Source organism: Phlebotomus papatasi, chromosome 1 (assembly GCF_024763615.1).
Source record: "Phlebotomus papatasi isolate M1 chromosome 1, Ppap_2.1, whole genome shotgun sequence".
In the NCBI taxonomy this organism is placed as follows: domain Eukaryota; kingdom Metazoa; phylum Arthropoda; class Insecta; order Diptera; family Psychodidae; genus Phlebotomus; species Phlebotomus papatasi.
The window spans coordinates 78,009,833-78,029,490 of NC_077222.1; the positions used below are offsets into that span (position 1 = coordinate 78,009,833).

Genomic DNA, 19,658 nt, shown 5'->3' on the forward strand with positions numbered 1-19,658 from the left:
AAAATTATTTCACAACCAAATTTGTATATTTCAACAATTAGGGGAAACATTTGCAGGTTCGTAACGTTGCAGCTTCGTAAAAGTTGGTTTTTCCATTTTACTAAATGAATCTAACTAATGGCCATATCTTCTAATAGATTACCCGACATCTCACATTTCCCGAAAAAAAACTGGGAGCTTAGGCCTTTTTTCCCTAGGTTCAAAATGATTATAAAAAATTAATCTAAAACTATAATTTTGATGTGTAATAATTTATGTATTTTTTTTTATATTTTAAGTATCTTTTCTGCAAAGACTACCATTACAAGTTTCAGAGGGTTTATCAGGATTAATATTTACCTAAAAACTTATGCTTGAATGGGGCTGTTTTTGTGTGTTTGTAGAAGATTCAAAAACACTACTACCTTGGCATCTCGGGAAAATCGAACTTTTGCAGCTTCGGAAGAGTATCAGTCAAAACTATTGACAATCGGCTTTAATAAAATTACACTGTTTTGGGCCACATTGTGCAAGCCACTCTGCAACATTTGACTCAACGAGAGATTAAACTTAAACAAAACAAGACTTTATCAATTTTTGCTGTCCTTCTGTCAATTCAAAGTTTATGCCTAATGGTGTCTACGCACTAGAAGCAATTTTCGTCAAAAATTGCCTTTTTTAAAAAATTTTGATGTTTCTGCCTACATGGATAGGGGAAATTTTCTTTAAAAATGCATTTCTTAAAGAAATTTCTACTATTGTGTAGACGCCATAAGGGCAGAATCACATTGACAATAAAATGCTCGCCGAAGCCTCACCGTATTTCGTTAATTTACGCATTTTCATTACAATTCTTACGCAAATTTTCTATTATCGTATTACCTTATCTCATACTCGGTAGCACTAGGTGAAAATAATATATTATATTAAAATTGAATAAATAAAACGAAAATACGATAAACGGTGAGCAAAAAAAAACTGTACGATTAATTATAATTTCTCTTACAGTTTTCTTTGCCCGCCGTTTATTGAATTTTCGTTTTATTTCTTCAATTTTCTTTATTTTCACCTAGTGCCACCGAGAATGAGATGAGACGGTAATTGAAAATTTGCGTAAGAATTGCAATGAAAATGCGTAAATTAACGAAATACGGTGAACATTTTACTGTCAATGTGATTCTGCCCTAAATCTATTTATGGTAAGTGTGATTCTTTTATCGACAATTCAGTGAAATTTTAGTATTTTTAATTAAATTTTTCTTGATTTCAAATGGATTTCCCTACATTTTACTTTAAATTTGTGGCTGGTCATTTTTGGAATCAGTTATGCTTTCTAAGACCAATTGGAGGTGGTTAAGAAAATTCTATGAATAGGTATAATTCTTTCATAATCACACTAAATATTGTCAGTAAAAAAATGATTTTCCAAGTATCACAAAAACATGTCTTACAGAAAAAATGCATAAAAATAATTTTGAAACGTGTGATACTTCCTACACACAATTAAAACAAATACATTTGTTTTCAGAGAACTTAACAATATTTTTATGCATTTGTTTTGTATTTGAGCTGAGATTCTTTACAATTTATTTTTATTAAATTTTGTTTTAAATGTCAGAATAAAAATAGTTCAATTAAATTTCACAAGATTTAATGATTTATTATTTTAGCAAATGCCTAAATAAATCATAGCGTGATTTTAAATCAATTTTTAGATATGTTTTGCAAGTTGTTATAGGCGGAAATTTAGTCATAAAAAAATGTCCTTTAGAATTCCAGTGACATTTTTAAGGTTAAAGGTTGAAAAGACTCCTTTAGAGATTTAAAAATGATATTTATCGACAGATTCAATCAAATACAGATTAATCAGAAAGGCTCTGGTATTTCTAATAAGCTCGGAAAGATTCTTTCAGGTTTAAGCTTGAACTGCTTTGAACCGTAATTACTCTGAAATTTAATATCATTTCTCCCACGTAATTTTCCCACGCTTTCAAGTGACATCATTTCTTATGGATTTATCCAATAGAAGTATTATCTTCGAATTAAACTCTCCTTTGGCAAAATTTAATGAAATTAACATTATTATGGGAAAATTAACTTTTTGTATATATAAAATTTCAAATACTCAAGAAAATACACAATTGTTTTTGTAACACAAATTTTACCGAAAATTAAAAAAAAGGTTACATGACTCATGGTATTTCAAAAAATATACATAATTTTGTGATATTTCATTTAGGGGAAACTGGGGCACCACCAAACACGGGGTACCACCAAACACTAATTCTTATTTCTAAACTACTTGGACTATCTCGACCATTCCTTCAGTATACAAGTATCCCTATAGTGCCCATAAATTCCTATCGGTCTTATCCCCTGATATCCAATATCCGATTAAAAAATCGCAGTGTTTGGTGCTACCCCGTGTTCGGTGGTGCCCCAGTTTCCCCTATGATATTTTAAGCTGGTCATTATGCTTTACAAATTCTGAAAACAACGATTTGCCAAATTCATTAAGAACATAAAAAAATGAGTTGTCTAAAGATACTGTACTTCCCCTTATGCATACCAAATATATTAAGATTATAAAAAAAATTACCAAGATAGTAGGGGGAAGTGGGGCACCTTTGAATGTCGGGTAGCTTTGAAATTGGGATTTTTCTCCTATATTCAAGTGGAACTAAGCTATATCATAATGTAATTTAACTTCTCAATCTTTTTGCGCAGGTAAATTATATCATGATAAGGCTCCATTTTATTTAAAAATAGGTGAAAAATCCCAATTTCGAAACTGCCCCACATACAAAGGTGCCCCACTTCCCTCTAATTTAATTAATTATGTGAATCACGAAGACTGAAAGAACAGTATATTTTCTTAATTTTTTTAACAATACAAACAATATTTTATTAGAGCTCTGAAAGAACAGTAAAACTATTTTTTTAATTGTTTATTTAGAAATTGTAAAAAAATCAGCTGTGGGCACTTGATTTTCGGAGACCTTTTTGATAAAACTAAACAAAAATAATACCTAATTTTTATGTAAAATTTTCCCGAAAGTACAAAATTCATTTTTTTTCGAAAATTCCTTGTTAAAGTATTAGTTTAACTCACATTCTATCAGAATAAATTTTGGTTTTATAAATTCTGATTAATTTATTCTTAGTAACCGTAATTTTTTTCTTAGTAATCGCAAAGTAATTTTTTCGAAACAGCAGGGGTAATATGATAATTTCTTTTCGATAGTATCGACTGTGGATTCTGAAAAATTGGGATGATTCGCTACACCTTTTGTAGCTGATATAAATATTTCTTAACAGTTACATTCTTTTAAGAATGGTACAATAATGTTTGAATATCCATCATTCACAAATCTACGAGATACAGATTTATCGACACTATCGATTCGATAGTATCCAAAAGTTATCATTCCACACCAGGCTTTCGAAAATCAGGTCCTAACCGTGCTATCACACTAGGAATTTTTCAATTTGTAAATTGAGAAAAAAAGAGGGTGCGATTAACTTTTTTTCCTCGTAACTTTAACACTTTTTAGGTGTAAAAAATATATCAACATTTTTTAATGTTAATTTTACACCTTTTTAAGGGTAAAAATTAACATGAAAAAGGGTTAATTTAACCCCTAATACACTTGAAAAGGGTAAAATTTACACCGATTTCAATAATGCAGGTTAAAATTAACATTTCTGGAATGTTATTTTAACTTTTTCGGATTTCTCTCAGTCAGTGTATGCGTTATTTTACATAAAAATCATTTGAATTAATAGATTTTTGCTTATTTATTGATATAAACTAATACTTTGCTCACCAAAACATGTTTAAATATGCTAAAATAGCATAACTGTGGTTGCTCAAATTTTTGAATTGAATTGAATTGAATTTTATTATCATCTCTGTTTATTTGCCCACCCCCATGCGACCATCGCCGTCTTAGCGTCGACTCCAAACTCCGATTTCAACTTTTGATTAATTTCAACTCAGCAAATTAAATTGTTAAAATTGCTCAACAATTATAATTTTAGGCGATATAGGCACCCTCATTTTCGTTGTTTCTTTCTGCAAATGAGGTCCAACTATGTGAAGTAGTTCCTTAAATTCTTCAATAGCCATACGAAGAAAATTGTTGTGTCCAAAAAAATCACCAGTTGCGATATCATCATACATTTTTTTCAATGAATCCGTGGGCAGATCTCTCTTGGATCCATTTTCTGGCCCACGATCTCTTCCTTTCACCTTGAGACACATTTTTATTGAACATGTATCCTACATAAAGTAGGAAAATTTCTTCCTCATCACTGGGCTCACTCATTTTTCTAATAATGTAACAAAATCACAAATGACAAAAATTCAGCAAATTTCTCGCAAAAATGTGTCCTGGCTATGAAAAATTTCAAATGGTTCTAGCAATTTTAATGCTCAATTTGCTGAATTCAATTTAAAATTAAATTGTGAAAAATCCTATTGTGATATCACGGTAACGGCTGAATTTTTAAAATTTTTAACGAAATTTTTAGAAAATATGGAAAACTTGAGGTTTGTTTGTCTTCATTATCGAGATAACCCCTTAACCGACTTTTATGCGAGTATAAAAAGGCCCTAATTAAAACGAAATAATGTATAATTTTTTGAGCAATAATATAAAGACATTAATTTATATTTAATAACCTTTGTGAATTATAATTCTGTGGAAATTTACTAAAAAAGGATACATAGTAAAAGCATTATCCACACGTAATTATTTCACCTCATAAATTATTTTACAATCATTACATTGTCTAATTGGCTAAAGTTTAAAAGCATTCAAGGGTTTAGTATCAGTTTGAGAATACGAAATAGCGTATATTTTATTAAATTAATGTTATAAATTACTTGTATATTGGTGAATGTATTAAAATTTCAGTAAAATAAATTAAATATATATTTTTTATGTGTTTATTTAATTTCTAGCGACATTATAAGCATTCAAAGCATTCCAACTTATTCCTTTGCAAAGGAATTCCTGTCCAATTCGAGGACATTGAAATAAACACAATAGAATACACGAACAATTAAAGTTAAATGTAAAGGAATATATTTCTCTCCTTTTTATTTTTCTTTTTTATTTCAGTCTCCATCTCAAGAATTTTCTTCAGTCTTCCACACACACAAAGCTGTATTATTTTCATTCACTTCCTTACAAATCGAATTTATTTTCCTTTTCTCTTCTTTCTTTTCTTCCAGAAAATAACATTTGTATGAATATAAAAGTGCAGGATAGAGAAGTCAAAACAATATCTGGGAGCATGGTCGGATCTTGTGCTTTGCACGAGGCCTCGTGTTTTCTTTCCGTTTTTCTTTTTTACAGGAGGAATATTTTTTCGGCGATATGAATAGCATAGTAAATGGCCCGAAGAGAAGTTTCTCTTCCGCTCATCTCTGAAAAGTTGTAAAAGCATAAAATTACAAAATTTATCTATTCTCTCGGACGTTTTCATATTTTCAACCCGTGGTTACTTGAGTATTCTTCTTATTTTTTCTTCTCTCTGACAACTTTCCCATCCATAATTGTGATTCTGTTCTCAAACTAAACCACGAGTTCTGCTTGGGAAATACGTGAAGGCTGTATACTGAAGAAGTTTTTCAACCAGAAAATTTCATTTACTAAACTTTTTATGAAGTTTTAAAGTAATTTTTCCCTCTCAGAAATTTGATTGTCGCAAGAAGTTCCCTAATTAGTACAGTTTTATAACACTGTTGGTGTGTCTATGGTAAGCTATGTGTCTTGAATACTGCAATGCATTTAACAGCAAATATGGGTCAGTCGGGAAAATTTTATTTTTATTAGAAAGAAAACTTTCTTAGCTTATCCATAAATTAGGTTTATTCTTTATAAAATTTGGAACACATTCACCTCGAGATTGGTTACCTCTATAAACCCTGGTCCATTAAGAAAGTTTTTATGATTTTTCTTGGCCAGTATTAATAAATTTGTTAAATAAAAATTAAATTTGTGAGCGTGATAATTAATTCAGAAGTTATAAATTTTAATGCATAGAAGTAGTGAACTGTTCACTACTTCTACTTAAAGGAAGCAAAGTTTAAAGTGACTTCTGATCAAATTTACGTATAATTTTACTAACCAATACGGAATAATTTATAGACCATTTCGAAAAGGTTTGTTGAATAAACTGCCAATTTTCTGAACAAAAATGTTTATTTCATGTGCTCTTAGATGTTATCAATGGAAAGATTAATTCTGAAGATTGTACTATTGTTGGACAAATCCCGCAGAATGTTTGCTTCAAATTTCTCCTGAATATAAGAGAATTCCATAATATTCTTCGGTTTGCACTCCATCCAGTATCGATCGAATTCATAGAAGAGATAGCAGTAGAGATGATGGAATGTATTGATGCTAGGAGTGGAATAGACAGCATTGTAGATATGAGTTTTGGCTGCTCCACTTTTCAGTAATTTGTAAGCCATGGAAGTCAGATTGATTCCCACAATTGCAAAGGTGTACCCGTGTTTTGGATGATGGGAATGTGACAATACATGTTGGGCAGCTCCGTGATATTCCCTGGCGAAGAAAAGGAGATTTTCCAGCGATAGAATTCCCATCCCGCGGAAATCTGTCTTTGGATCATCTCCCTGAAATCCAATATCCTGCCACTGCTTCGTCACTCTTGCCTCTAATTCCACATCTGGCATCAAAAGCTTCCAAAGTTCATTCAGTTTTATCTCATGCTGTAGATTGTCGCAGTCGTAGGGAGTCATTCTCAGGCGTTCCACTTCATGGTACAGTCTCCTATACCCCCAAATCTGTTCCACACACATTTCAAAGGCAGCTGGAAAATCCGGATGAATGCGAGGCTTTATCTTCTTTACTCTTAGCACAGTTTCCAACGCCCGATCAGTCACATCGGCAAAGAAGTCCTCATCCGTCAACTCTTTCTCCACAATCCCATTGAGAATCTTCACCATATCGACAATTTGTTTGTTCCGCGAGAGTTCCAATGAGCGTTCAACACTCTTTGCTCTGGGTGCTCCTGTAGGTTCGCCATAGCAAATCCTCTGCAATTCGCAGAGTTTGGTGAATTTGTGCAAGAACCACTTGACAAGGGGTCTCACGTAGAAGTACACAAGGGTTATCACATTTGTGAAGATTTTAAAGTACATTTTGCGCCTCAGTCAATTTAGGGTTGTCTTTTGTGCTTGTCTAAATAAATTACTGGCAAGACTTCCTGCCCAGGAATATTGTGTTATTATGTGAATAAAGCCATGGCAACAAATTCGATTGCTATGATTTGCACTAAGGAGTGAGGTTAGCACTAAATAAAGGAAAAAATTGAGAAATTTTTAGAAAAAAATCTTTCAAATCGACTCATCGATGAATTTGTCTTACCACTTGAGCACCTTTTTGAATATTTTATCACAATTTCAGAGGAATTATTGAGGTATTTTCTGATAAATATGAGAAAGCAAACTCTATCACTATCGCTAATGTATACAGTTCAGTGACACTTTGACGTGGCGAGTTGGGCGATACACTGGGACAACTGGGACACATTTAAGCATTTTGAATTAAACACACGTGAGCCGTCCTTTAAAAGCAAAAGACGTAGCCACGTGTGGCTGTTCAACAACTTGGTCCCTATTCAATAATCCTACACCGTTTTCTATGACTCCCAAAAATTATTTGAAAACATAAAATAATTTATTGTAAATTTCTGCACTTCCCAGGAGGAGGAAAAAATAATCTATTCTTTCTTATTTGTCTATTATACAGTAAAAATTTACTGACCCAAAAAACAATAGAATTTTACAAATTTTAGGAAACGTAAGATCTTGGAAAACTTTAACGGCTTTCTGCAAAAGCTTCATTAAGAATTTTCAATATTTAAAGTTTAAAGATCCTCCCATACTGAGAGAAATCCAAAAAAAGTTAAAATAACATTCCGGAAATGTTAATTTTACCCTGCACTATTGATCCGAAATCGGTGTAAATATTACCCTTTTTAGGTGTATTAGGGGTTAAATTAACCCTTTTTCATGCTAATTTTACCCTTAAAAAGGGTGTAAAATTAACATTAAAAAATTTTGATTTATTTTTACACCTAAAAAGTGTTAAAGTTACAAGGAAAAAAAGTTAATCGCACCCCCTTTTTTTCTCAGTGCATCTAGTTTTAATTTTGCAAAAATAGTTTAATTTTTCAATTCCCAACTTAGTATCTGAGAACTTGAGGGATACTTTAATAGTTAAAAAGAGCTTAAAAATCATAATTAAATAATATAAACTCAAAATAAAAATAAAGTAAATCATTTGATGAATAATTAAGGTAAATGTCCTAATTTAAAACCATTTCCAGACGCTTTAACTTTGACAGAAGATTCAACACATTAGGTTCATATTTTTTTCTGGAGAGAATTACATAAATTTGCTCCTTGGCTCTTCTAGAATGTTACTGTTTAGCGAAAATTCTTTAGATATAATTTAGAAACTTCTTAAATACAACAAAAATTCGCGAGTGTAAAATACTTTTATTGGAAACAAATTAATCCAAATGGAGACAAGGGAAAGTTTTAATTGGAGACAAGCAGTGTAAGTGAAACCGCGACGAAAGGCTTCCAAAACCTTATTGAGTTGCTCCTGAGCGCAAAATTTGTTCTTATTCCTGGTCTTTTCCCCTTTCCCATCTAAAACAATAAGAAAATCTCTACAAAAAAAATCATATTTCCGGGGTTTCCTATTGAAACATTTGCAGACACTTCAGAAAAACCCTTTTTGTTCACAGGTAATTATTTCATTTGAAAACTTCACATACCGTTTACAATAAAGATTAGCACTTAATTTAACTAAAATTAGCCAGAAATATAACTTAAATGTTAAACAAAACGAATATACAACAGTCACCTTATTGTGTTTTTCATAGGAAAACATGGTCGATCGATGAAAAGTTCGATGGTGAAAAGGTACACTTTTAATTTTTCTGAGATATTAACAAATTAAAATTTGTGAATACGAATGGATTTTCGCTTTATTTGGAGCAAAATTAACAAAATAATGAAACTGTGGTATAGAAAATATAAATATAATAATTTAGTTACTGTATTTATCGTGCAAACATTGACGTTTCCATTTGGAGTAGCGAAAAATTTCCATTTGGAGCAGGTTTTCAATTAGCTTAATTTACCCTACATACTGTTAAAAATATTCGAAACTAAGATTAATAGATTAAAACAGAATAGAATAGAATAGGATTTGCAATCTCTTTCTTTTAACCCACCCCCCGTGCGGTGAACTGGTCAGGAATTAGTTCAAAATAAGCAGTTGAAAATTAATTTGATTAGTAATGGTTCTGGCACACTTCTTAGATCAAGCAATTTTCGTGAAACCAAAATTCACATTTCTCTCTTTCTCAAACGTTTCGCATATGTCTATCTCACTCTTTGGCATTTAAAATTAAATTAGACAAAATCGAATTTGGTGTGACGTTTAAAAAGAAGGATAACAGTGTGAAAAAGTAGGGTAGACGTATGCTAAACGTTTGAGAAAGAAAGGGATATTGATTTAGACATGAAATTTTCCTGATCTAAGAAGTGTGCAGAATCCATAAAAAAATTAAAATTAGTTAACAAAATCGAATTTTTCAGCAGCGTGACAAATTTTATCCTTATGGCTCTGTAACACCTTTTAGATCAAGAAAATTTCATGAAATCAAAATTCACATCCTTTTCTTTCTCATGCGCTTTGCATATGTCTGTCTCATTCCAAATTCGATTGAGCTAAATTGAATTTATTGTGATTTTTAAAGGAAGAAGAAGAGTGTGAAATAGTGAGATTTACATATGCAAAACCTGTGAGATAGAGAGGGACTCGAATTTCGATTTAATGAGATTTTCATGATCTAAAAGGTGTGCCAGCGCCATTATCTCTCTAACACGACGTCTTTTAGATCAGAAAAACTTCATAAAATAAAAATTCGCTTACCTTTCTTTCTAAAAAATTCGCAAAAGTCTTTCCCACTCTTTCGGTCTCAAAATTGGACTGAACTATTTTGAATTTTGCGTGATGTTCAAAAGAAGAAGTGTGCGAAAGAGTACGATAGATATATGCAAATCTTTTAAAAAAGAAAGGGATGTCAATTTTGACTTTATGAAATTTTCCTAATCTAAAAGTGTGCCAAAGGCATTAGTAAATTTAAAGCTTTGATTACAATGAAATCGTCATGTAAGCTCTAGCAAGGAGATAATAGAATGTATTTTGTTAACTTTAGCACCATTTCAAATACTAATGCCTCTGGCACACCTTTTAGATCGGTAAAATTTCATGAAATCATATTTCGCGCCACTTTCTTTTTCAAAAGATTTGCATAAGTCTATCCTACTCTTTCGACACCAAATTAGACTGAACTAAATTTAGTTTGGTGTGATGTTCAAAAGAAGAAGAAGAAGAGTACGACAGAGTAGGATAGATATATGCAAAGCTTTCAAGAAGGAAGGGATGTGAATTTTTGATTTTATGACATTTTCCTGATCTAAAAGGCCATCCAGAGCTAAATTAGTAAAAATTAGACTTTTTTCTAGACTTATTAGCCAAATTCGATTTTCTTACCAACTTAAATTGATTTTCTGATTGAGTAGATATTGTTGATTGAAATCCGCAGTTTTCACCTAGAAATTTTATTTATTTTACAAATTATACATTGTTCTAGAATCTAAATTAAATCTTAATTCTATGAGTTTAAACTTAAAAAATACTGGTACAATGTAAATCGTTTTTTAATGAAAAAAACACACCTTTGGCGACAATCTCGATTTGTTGGATGAGTTCGTTAGTGGAATCACAAGTAAATGCTCAAGGAAAATAAAAATGGATTGTTATCAGAAGTATACAGTCAAATTGTTCTCCGTCGAACCACCAATATTGTCCAAGGAACCAATTTCATTTTTATTCGGATCACCACTTCCACCCCAACTTAATTTTTTCCTTGCCAAATTCCCATTTGACGCTGCTTCGCCCCAAGTTGTTCGGGCAATATCAGGATTTGATATGGAATCCCTCTCGATGTCACCATCGTAGAGACCATTCCGTGCAGCTGAGGCCCTCGAAATTATGCCTGAACGATAAATACAATTACTAACAAATTCAACAAATTGAATCTAAAACAAATTCCACAAAACGCACTTCTAACAGTCGCGGTGTAGTTGTCACGTTCTCGCTCTCTCTGAGCTTCCCTTTCTAGACTTGCAGCAAGGATTGTAGATGCTCCAGCACTTAAGCTACTCCCGGAACCTCCATGACCCCCTCCAATAGGATTTCCAATGGTCATGTTTCCACCAGCCAGCTTCAAACCTCCCGTAACTCCGGACTTCTTTTCGTTGCTCACGAGATTCGCTGCAGAAGTTGTGCTATTGGCCTGACTATGGATTCTATTCGTGGTTTTTGGATTTTTGCTGAAATTAGCCAATTTATTATTATTAAAATTAATTATGCTTTCTTTAAAGAGCCGCACAATTCACCAAAAAATCTGCAGAAATTTATATCAACTGGTCTGTTATTCCACCTCAATTTCCTACAATGTTACGCAAGACAGCCAAATTAATTCATATATGGGATTTTTGAGTGATTTAAAATGCATTAATGCTTGGTATTCGGCTGAGATAATCATTTTTTTTCTTTTTTGGTAAATCAGAATGACTTTTCCAGGAAGTTACATTGCGAAAGAATAATTTTCCCTAAAATATTTGACACGCTTTTAAAAATTTCTTTTTATTTTCGGAATTTATTAAACTCTTGCCATAAACCGTAACAAATCCAATGAGCCAGTTTCACGATTTTTTTTTAAATTGACATCATTTAGTCTGCAATCATACACAAGAACCGATTTTTTAATCTATTCTCAATAGGGGCGACTGAGGCAAAAAGTCACAAAACGGATATTTTATTTTTTTACAAGCTACCCGAGCACCCCAGAATTCTAATTAGGCTCAACTCTATAGAAAATTTACCGCTCTACAACTTTGTGAAAGTCATTTTCCTCTATTTTGCAAGGAAATACATTTATAGAGCCGTTTTCTTAAATGTAATTTTGTAACCATTCTCACAAATGCTGGGGCAAATAGTACCACGCATGGGATTTTATCACATTTTGATTCACTTTATTACAGGCTTACGTAAATTTAGAAAAATACCTAGATGACATATTTTCATAGGAATTTTATTTCTTTGCTCTACACCAGAGGCGTGCAAGAACCGTTGAAACTATGAAACCGAATAAACGTCAAATGAAAAATGAGAAAAACGCTTTTCAAGGTATTTTGTAAGAAAAAACACACACAAAAGACTGCAAATCGTTTGACCAATACAAACAACAAGCGACGACACATGGCAATGACGTTTCTTTTCGCCGTGCGACATCAGAAATGGCTTCGGTTTTTGTTATTTGCTCCATATCTTCTGTTACTTTTTACCCCAGGTGGTCGTTTTTAATAAAAGGATTTCTGGAGAAAAACTCTTTGAAAAATTCTAAAATAAATAGCGGATTCGTATTCAAAGAAACCAAATCATTTATGAAATATCCACCAGTGCATCAATTTTGAAAAATAAGTAGGTAATAATTGATATCTTCTGCAAGGAAAATATTTCAAAAATACGGCTAAAAATTTCGATATTTTTTGTTTTCTAAATTACTTGTTTGAATTGTAAGAAACTTACGGCATATAAGATCTATGTAGGCTATCTATGGAAAATATTTTAAACCTCTATCTTTTTGATCTTGGAAAATACTCAATTCTGAAATTTTCGATTTGTGACTTTTTGCCCCAGTCTTCCCTAGTCTCTAAAAAATGTCAATATTTATGGTAACTTTTTTAAGTGCTTGAACTCCGCAGGAGTGTAGTTTCAATAATCCAAATATTTTCAACTTTTTACAATTCTGGTTACTAATCGGTAAGGTATATTGACCTCCGCTCTTCGGTGAACCAACACACTCAAATCACCCCTCACCTCTTTCATCATCAACTCTGAAAACATGTTTTTTGACCAGCTGAGCATTTCGTTCTTCGGATTTGGTCAAATTTAGATTTATTTGAAAAGTTTTGAAATTTTGATAATTTGTTTCTACTATTGTGGATGTAAATATTGTCAGAAAATGGAATTTCGGTCAGCTTTACTTGTTCTTCTCTTTATTTTATTTGTTTTTCCAAGGTTTCATGATATTTTATATATAATTATGTAGGCCCTGAAGAAGGTGTCAACCAAAGGACTGAAATGTTGGCAAAAATAAAATAAAGAAAAATTCAAGTAAAAAGGACCGAAATTATATTTTCCTGACAACATCTATGTTTCTAAATTCCGAACCCAAGTACATCGATCACAATCGATAATGTATCTGTGAATTATCGGTAATAGACTTATTTTGGAAATACTATTTTTCGCGTTTTTTTCTGTCTTCGAACGCATTTAATATTCAAACGGTAACAGATATCACGTCTTCAATGACTCCTCCTAAAATGACATTATCTCTTTATTTCCCCTCTCCTCATTTATTCCCTATCCCTCTAAAATACGTTAAAAATAAGATTTTTCTAATTCTTCTCAAAATTGACCCTGGTGATACCTTTCATTTTCGGACACGTTTTGTAGCTACTCTAACTGAACATTTCGTCTACAGACACCTTTCATCGGAAAAATCGCCATCTTGAATGATTCAAAATTGAAGATCAACCAGGCTGCAGGCCCTATATTTTAAACAATATGGTCTAATTTGGATTTATTTAAAAAGTTTGAAAATTCCAAATCCGACTGCATCGGTCGCAATCGATAATGAATCCGTAAAGCTTGGATATGATTTTCTAAAACTGGTTTAAATGGCAGTGATCAGTTTTCAACTTCGAAATGGATTTATGATGATTTACAAACAAATTTTAAACGATATTAAACTTGTATTACACCCGAAAAAATTGAGAAAAAGAATATTTAAGAAAAGCTTTTTCTTTTTGGGAGTTCGAGCAGCTTGCAAAAGCTCGAACAGTTTGCCAGCCCTTATATTTATGAATTGATATTAATTTTGTTTTCTGGATTTAAAATAATCATTTTGTATTCCCTGAGGATGTTCTACTGAAAAAGTAAGTGTTTTAGAGATTACCGAGGCGGGCATCTCGTCCATATACGAAAATCCCGATGAATCTTTCCTAATAACGGTTTTTCAAGGTCAAAGGTTAAAAAGCTACTAGAGAGCGCAATTATCAAGCGAATAGGGTCATGTTTAGGGTCGTTGGAAAGGTCTTGGAAATTCCGACAAAACTGAACCAGTCCCAATCGGTTTTGAACCGATATTAGACCGGTTCATAACCGATAACTAATTTTTATGCGAAAATTAATTCCATTTCTTTTAAAACTGTTTTTGGGGATCTTTTGAGTGATTTATGAATCCGTTCAAATCGGTTGAGAACCGGTAAACGGTAAATGATGCGAAAGTACTTTTGCGAAATAGCATCTAAGTCACGAGTTCAACCATTTCGCAAAGCCTGGGATGCTTTGCCAACCCTTTTTAAATAAATCCTTGTGAATGAATACAAATTTTGGCTTTTTTAGGTATTTGTTCAAGCCATTGCACAACTTGTAAGAACAGACGTAAGGGCTGAAACAAATTCAAAAACTTGACTTGAAAGCTCTCAAAATTAACCCCAAATACCTTCGTGAAAGGAAGGGATAAGGAGACGTTGATGCCTAAGTTAACTGACATAAGCTCGCTACCAAATCAAGGATAACCGGTTAAAAATGAAGTCTGCGTACTGATACTAAAATCCCAAGTATCCTTTTAAAACACACCACTATCAACGTACAAATGAATCAATTCCTTAAAATATTTTAGTCCTATCATATCCTGAAATTTGTAGAGCAATTCAAACGCTTTGACTATTTTTAAGCTCTAGGGGACAGTACTCTCTCTTCGAACGTTCATGCCTTTGAATAATGTGAATTTTCTTTTATTTTTCCTAAGAGACTTACACATTTCTATTGAATATTAGCATATTATCAATTATTGATAATTATCTAATAATTCTGTGTAAGTATCTTATGAAAATAAAAGAAAATTCGCATTATTCAGAGGCATGAAAGTAAGTAAGGAAGAGTACTATCTCCTATAAGCTAATCAGAGAATGCTTTTGGTCTTAAAAGTTTAAGTATATTAAACATTTAATTACACGTGGTTAATGCCTAAAATGATAAATTGCCCAAAGAAAATAATTGATGTAAAAAATTAACTTTCCATTTCAGTTTAACCTTTTTTTCACAAAAAAAAATCCAATATGTTTATTCACACTTTTAATATAAAAGCAAAACTTTTTTTTTGACCAAGAATCACCCAAGTGAGTGAATTAAACAAGAGTCTTTTGGCTGAAGACACCTCAATGGTGACTTTGAATTGAATAATAGATTTAACCAGTTGGAAAGAAACTTTCACCTGTACCTTTTGTAAATGTAGATGGAGAGTCCGATGGTGGCAAGAATGAATAGTGTTAGGACAACTCCAAATGCCCCAAGCACGCCAGGAGCCCAAGTTGACTGAGCCAGTGCCAGACCCTCCATCCGCACCGATACAGGAACTGATGTGCTCTTCGGAGGATTCCCATTGTCCGTGGCTGTGGCAATTAGGTTGACCATCGTGATATTGGGCTTCTCCCTGCGTAGCCACAGTACACCCCTAGAATCGATGCTGAAGAGATCAGAAAGGGCACCTTTGAGATCCAATACTATTCTATCATTGCGATCACCATCAGCTGCTTCCAATTTTCCCAGAGCTACGGGCTCTGCCGTGAGCAGAGCTTTAGGTACGATGAACTCATAGTGTGATTCCCGGAATCTCGGTTCCCAGTCATTCACGTCAATCACTTCCACTGTCACTTGAGCCGTGGCATTGCTCACACCATCCGTAGCCCTCACATCGAAGGTGTGTCTTGTAGCATTCTCATAGTCCAGTGACTTCTGCAGTAAGACCTCTCCAGCATTGGACACGGAGAAAAATGTAGCTTGGACCTTATCCAGAATTTGAAAACGAAGATGCCTAGTGGGACGGTTAGTCGTGAGGACTAGGACTCGACTACCAACACCCAAATCCTCCCTCGCTCTAGCATGATACCGGGGCTGAAGGAAAGCAAGTTCTGCCCCAGTCTGCTTGGAATCACGCCTCGAAAGCACAAGAGTGGTCAAAGCATATCTATCTGGATTGTCAACTTGCGTAGCTTTTATCACGAGAGTCACAGTCTGAGCCACATCAATAGGATTCAAAGGTGTTATCAGGGACAGAACACCTGTCCTGGGATTAATTGAGAAATACTTGGACTCAGGAGATGGAGCAATTGAGTACTGAAGAGTGGCTCTGAGACCTTCATCTTGGTCCAGGGCTTTTATTGGTTCTGGCTGAATCTGAAGTTCACCAGTCTTCCCGTCTATCGGTAGGTCTCCCCGATAAGAGTCCTTTAGGAATTTAGGATTCTGATCATCTGCATCAGTGATCGTTACTCGAAGAGTTGTATCTGAAAATTTTGGAGGTGTTCCTTGATCCTGAGCCCTTAGCTTTACAGTGAAATTCTTAAGGGTCTCATAATCCAAAGCTTTCCTTAGGATCAAGGTACCTTCCAAGGGACTGACAAAGGATACAACATCTGAATGAGGTCCAGGCAAAACTGTGTATTCCACAGTTGAAAAAGGACCCTGCTGATCCAAATCTATAGCCCTAGCACCCTGAAGGATTCTCGTGCCAGGTACCGTGACTTCGGACAGAGTGAGGGAATAGGGGGCACCTACCCATTGCGGAGCATTATCATTGACATCCGTCACACGAATATTCACAGGAATGACGAAACTCTAAAAAAAAAACAACAGAAATTACACGCATTAATTCAATAAATAAATATATACAAGACGTTAAAGTGCAAAGCTTAAAGTAACAGATCACGGTAAGGAATGCAGATCAAAATCACCCCAAGAAAAAAAAAATAAGTGAAAGTCCACAAAAAATCTAATAGTAACGAAAAAAAAGTTGGCAAAATTTCATAATGCCAGCAACAAGACGTATAAACAAATACCGTAACCATCTGCAATAATAAAAGGTGGAATAAAAAAAGACTTTGGTCAAAGCTATCGTCAGTATGAATCTGGCAATCTTTCAAAACTAAAACGAATTCAAACGCACCTCAAGCATGAATTCTTTTCATTATATTTTTGCCAAATAAAAATCAGCGCCAACCGTTGGAAATTGTGGCCTCAAGAAGTGAATCAAAACTCACCGGATCGTTGGAATGTCTACGGTCGCAAATCACATTTACATACACCGACGATGGTCCACGGACGCCCTCCTTATCCAGTGGTGTCACCAAGACAATGTCCTTGGAACCCGGAGCAATTGCCACCGGAGAATCGCGTTCACGGAGAGATAATTTGATGTCACCATGTTCAGCACTGGGATCACCATTGATCCGCAACTTGCCAATCACAGCTCCCACGGCCACATCTTCGCTGGCCAGAAAACTCTCAGCTGATCCACCGCCGTCCAGGTAGCAGCGAGAGTCCAATAGAGCCGGTTGACCTAAAACAATCATCCCAGGAGAAACTTATCTTAGCTGTAGATTGAACTGACACCAAAGCAAAGGGGAACAGTTAATTTGGCTCAACCACTCCGTTGTGACGAGAAATTTTCCAGGTGCACAGAGTTGCGAATGTAATAGATGAGAATATAATTTTTCGCAATTTTAGAAAATTATTTTGTTCCTAATCCACTCTAAATTGGAGCTATTGAATGTAGATTTTGTGATTTAAAAAAGCATAATACATTTCTTTTTTTTGTGGTCCGAGGTTTTACTTTGATCTCAAAAAATAAATACATATCTGTCTAAGAATGAAAGTACTCTATTAAAAAGTGATTTTTATAAAGCGTTAGGTGATAAATCTATAACAAAGTTTCACCAAAACCCTTAAACATCTTATAATCTCCATTTAAAAAATAAATAAACAAGAAATTGGTTTTATCCAAATGCTTAAAAAGTCATTAAGTCGCTCATGAATGTGCCACTTACAAGTAAAATAATGGGCGTGGTTTAAAATTATTTCAGAGAGGTTCTTATTCAGTAGGTCAGAATACTAGAATATTAGAAATATTAGATATATTTAGATTAGATTAGATATAGGAGAATATTAGATTTATATCAGAACAATGTTTTATGTATAAGGATTTTTTCACTATCTTATTACAAATTATACACAAAACCATCACTAATGCACAAATTTCGAAAAAAAAATTGATAAGAAATTGATAACTTTTGAAAATATTTTTTAAATGTTTTTTTTTGTTCTTCAAAATTCTTTGCTTGAAACTATTAGGGGAGACCGGGGAGGTTTGGGACAGGGGTAGTGTGGGACAAGGCGATTTTTTCAATTAATTTTTGAAATAAATGGGATTTAACCATTACTGTATCGTAGGCAATATTAAGATGTATCTTGACTAAAAGAATGGATATCCTCAGTTTTATTGTTTTAATTCTATGAACATTTCTTTAAAAATTGATAAAAATCGTATATTTTGACGTCTCAGTTTTTCTCTTTGTATTTTATATCAGCGATATATAATCAAAACTTTTTTATCTCATTAGCTAGCAGTCTAATCTGAGAACATATTTTTATAAAAGTTTCAGAGATTATACGGTCTTGGTTTTTGCATAAAGGTTTTAAATATCAAAACTACACATGGGGATGTTTGGGACACCTGAAAGGGGATGAATGGGAAGTTGATTTTCGACAAGATTGTAGGTGGTATGCAATTGTTTATTGTCAAAACTAAGAGTAATGCCCAGTTTCTACTGAAAATCCTCCTCTTGTGCAAAGTTTACCAGTGGAGCAGAATTCTAGAACTACAGAGACAATTAAACCATAATTGTCTTGGGAATCAATAATTCCTTTTCAGAGGATATTCGATCTTTGCCCAATCTAGTTAAAAACTATTTTTTCGAAAATTTCTTGAACAAGTTCTCCAGAAAAGGTAAGGCGAGAGCTAATTTAGAGAAATAATGAGAAAACAGGTACAATGCAGTTGTCGTAAAATCAAACAGGAATCCATCAATGAGTCCAAAACTAAGAGTTGCAAGAAAATCTACTCGCCTGAGGAATTTGATAATCATGATTGCAATATTTAGAATAAAAAAAAGAAAAGAAAGGTAGATGGAAAATAAGAAGAAAATACTTTAAATAATTGATTGACAATAAATGGACTCTACTACAAATAAAATTGATATTAATTTCTAAGTGTAAATAAAAGATAAAACATTTTCATTTCTATCAGAAATATTTTTAATCTGGCATTTAAAAATAATTAACGTGTTCCAGTAATACAAATTATACGAGAAAAACTCGTCCCAAACATCCCCTTTTGCGTCCCATACTGCCCCACATCGGGGAGGTTTGGGACAAAGCGTCAAGTAAAATGTTTTATCTTCTCCAAGAAAACTCAGTTGTTTTCCAAGTTCTATCGAGTAGTTTTTATAAAGTCAATACCCATAAGTATCCTATAGACCGCATAAAATTGTAATACACTATCGTGGTTTTTTGGAATAGTGTCTCAAAGTCAAAACATGAAAAAGTGTCCCAAACCTCCCCGGTCTCCCCTATAACTAACTTACT

At 33.4% G+C, this 19,658-nt stretch overlaps 2 protein-coding genes across 2 annotated transcripts in view; both read right to left on the reverse strand.

Annotated features, from left to right (window-relative positions):
* Window positions 1-6,172: 6,172 nt before the first annotated feature.
* On the reverse strand, window positions 6,173-7,529 carry LOC129804229 (ELMO domain-containing protein 2). Its single transcript, XM_055851360.1, has 2 exons — window positions 7,383-7,529; window positions 6,173-7,308 (listed from the first exon to the last, which is right to left on the reverse strand). The coding sequence occupies exon 2, from the start codon at window positions 7,154-7,156 to the stop codon at window positions 6,206-6,208; it is 951 nt and encodes a 316-aa protein (XP_055707335.1). The 5' UTR covers window positions 7,157-7,308; window positions 7,383-7,529; the 3' UTR covers window positions 6,173-6,205.
* Window positions 7,530-10,644: 3,115 nt separating this feature from the next.
* LOC129804162 (protocadherin-16) overlaps window positions 10,645-19,658 on the reverse strand; it is a 31,379-nt gene continuing 22,365 nt past the window's right edge. The window contains exons 3-6 of the mRNA XM_055851241.1: window positions 17,276-17,574; window positions 15,457-16,853; window positions 11,166-11,434; window positions 10,645-11,097 (exon numbers count right to left, since the gene is read on the reverse strand). Coding sequence (XP_055707216.1) covers window positions 10,862-11,097; window positions 11,166-11,434; window positions 15,457-16,853; window positions 17,276-17,574 — 2,201 coding nt within the window. The 3' untranslated portion in view covers window positions 10,645-10,861. The remainder of the gene's footprint in view (window positions 11,098-11,165; window positions 11,435-15,456; window positions 16,854-17,275; window positions 17,575-19,658) is intronic.

Excerpts from the sequence above, each read along its gene's own strand:
- LOC129804229 (XM_055851360.1), bottom strand. The coding sequence starts at position 7,156 with ATGTACTTTAAAATCTTCACAAATGTGATAACCCTTGTGTACTTCTAC.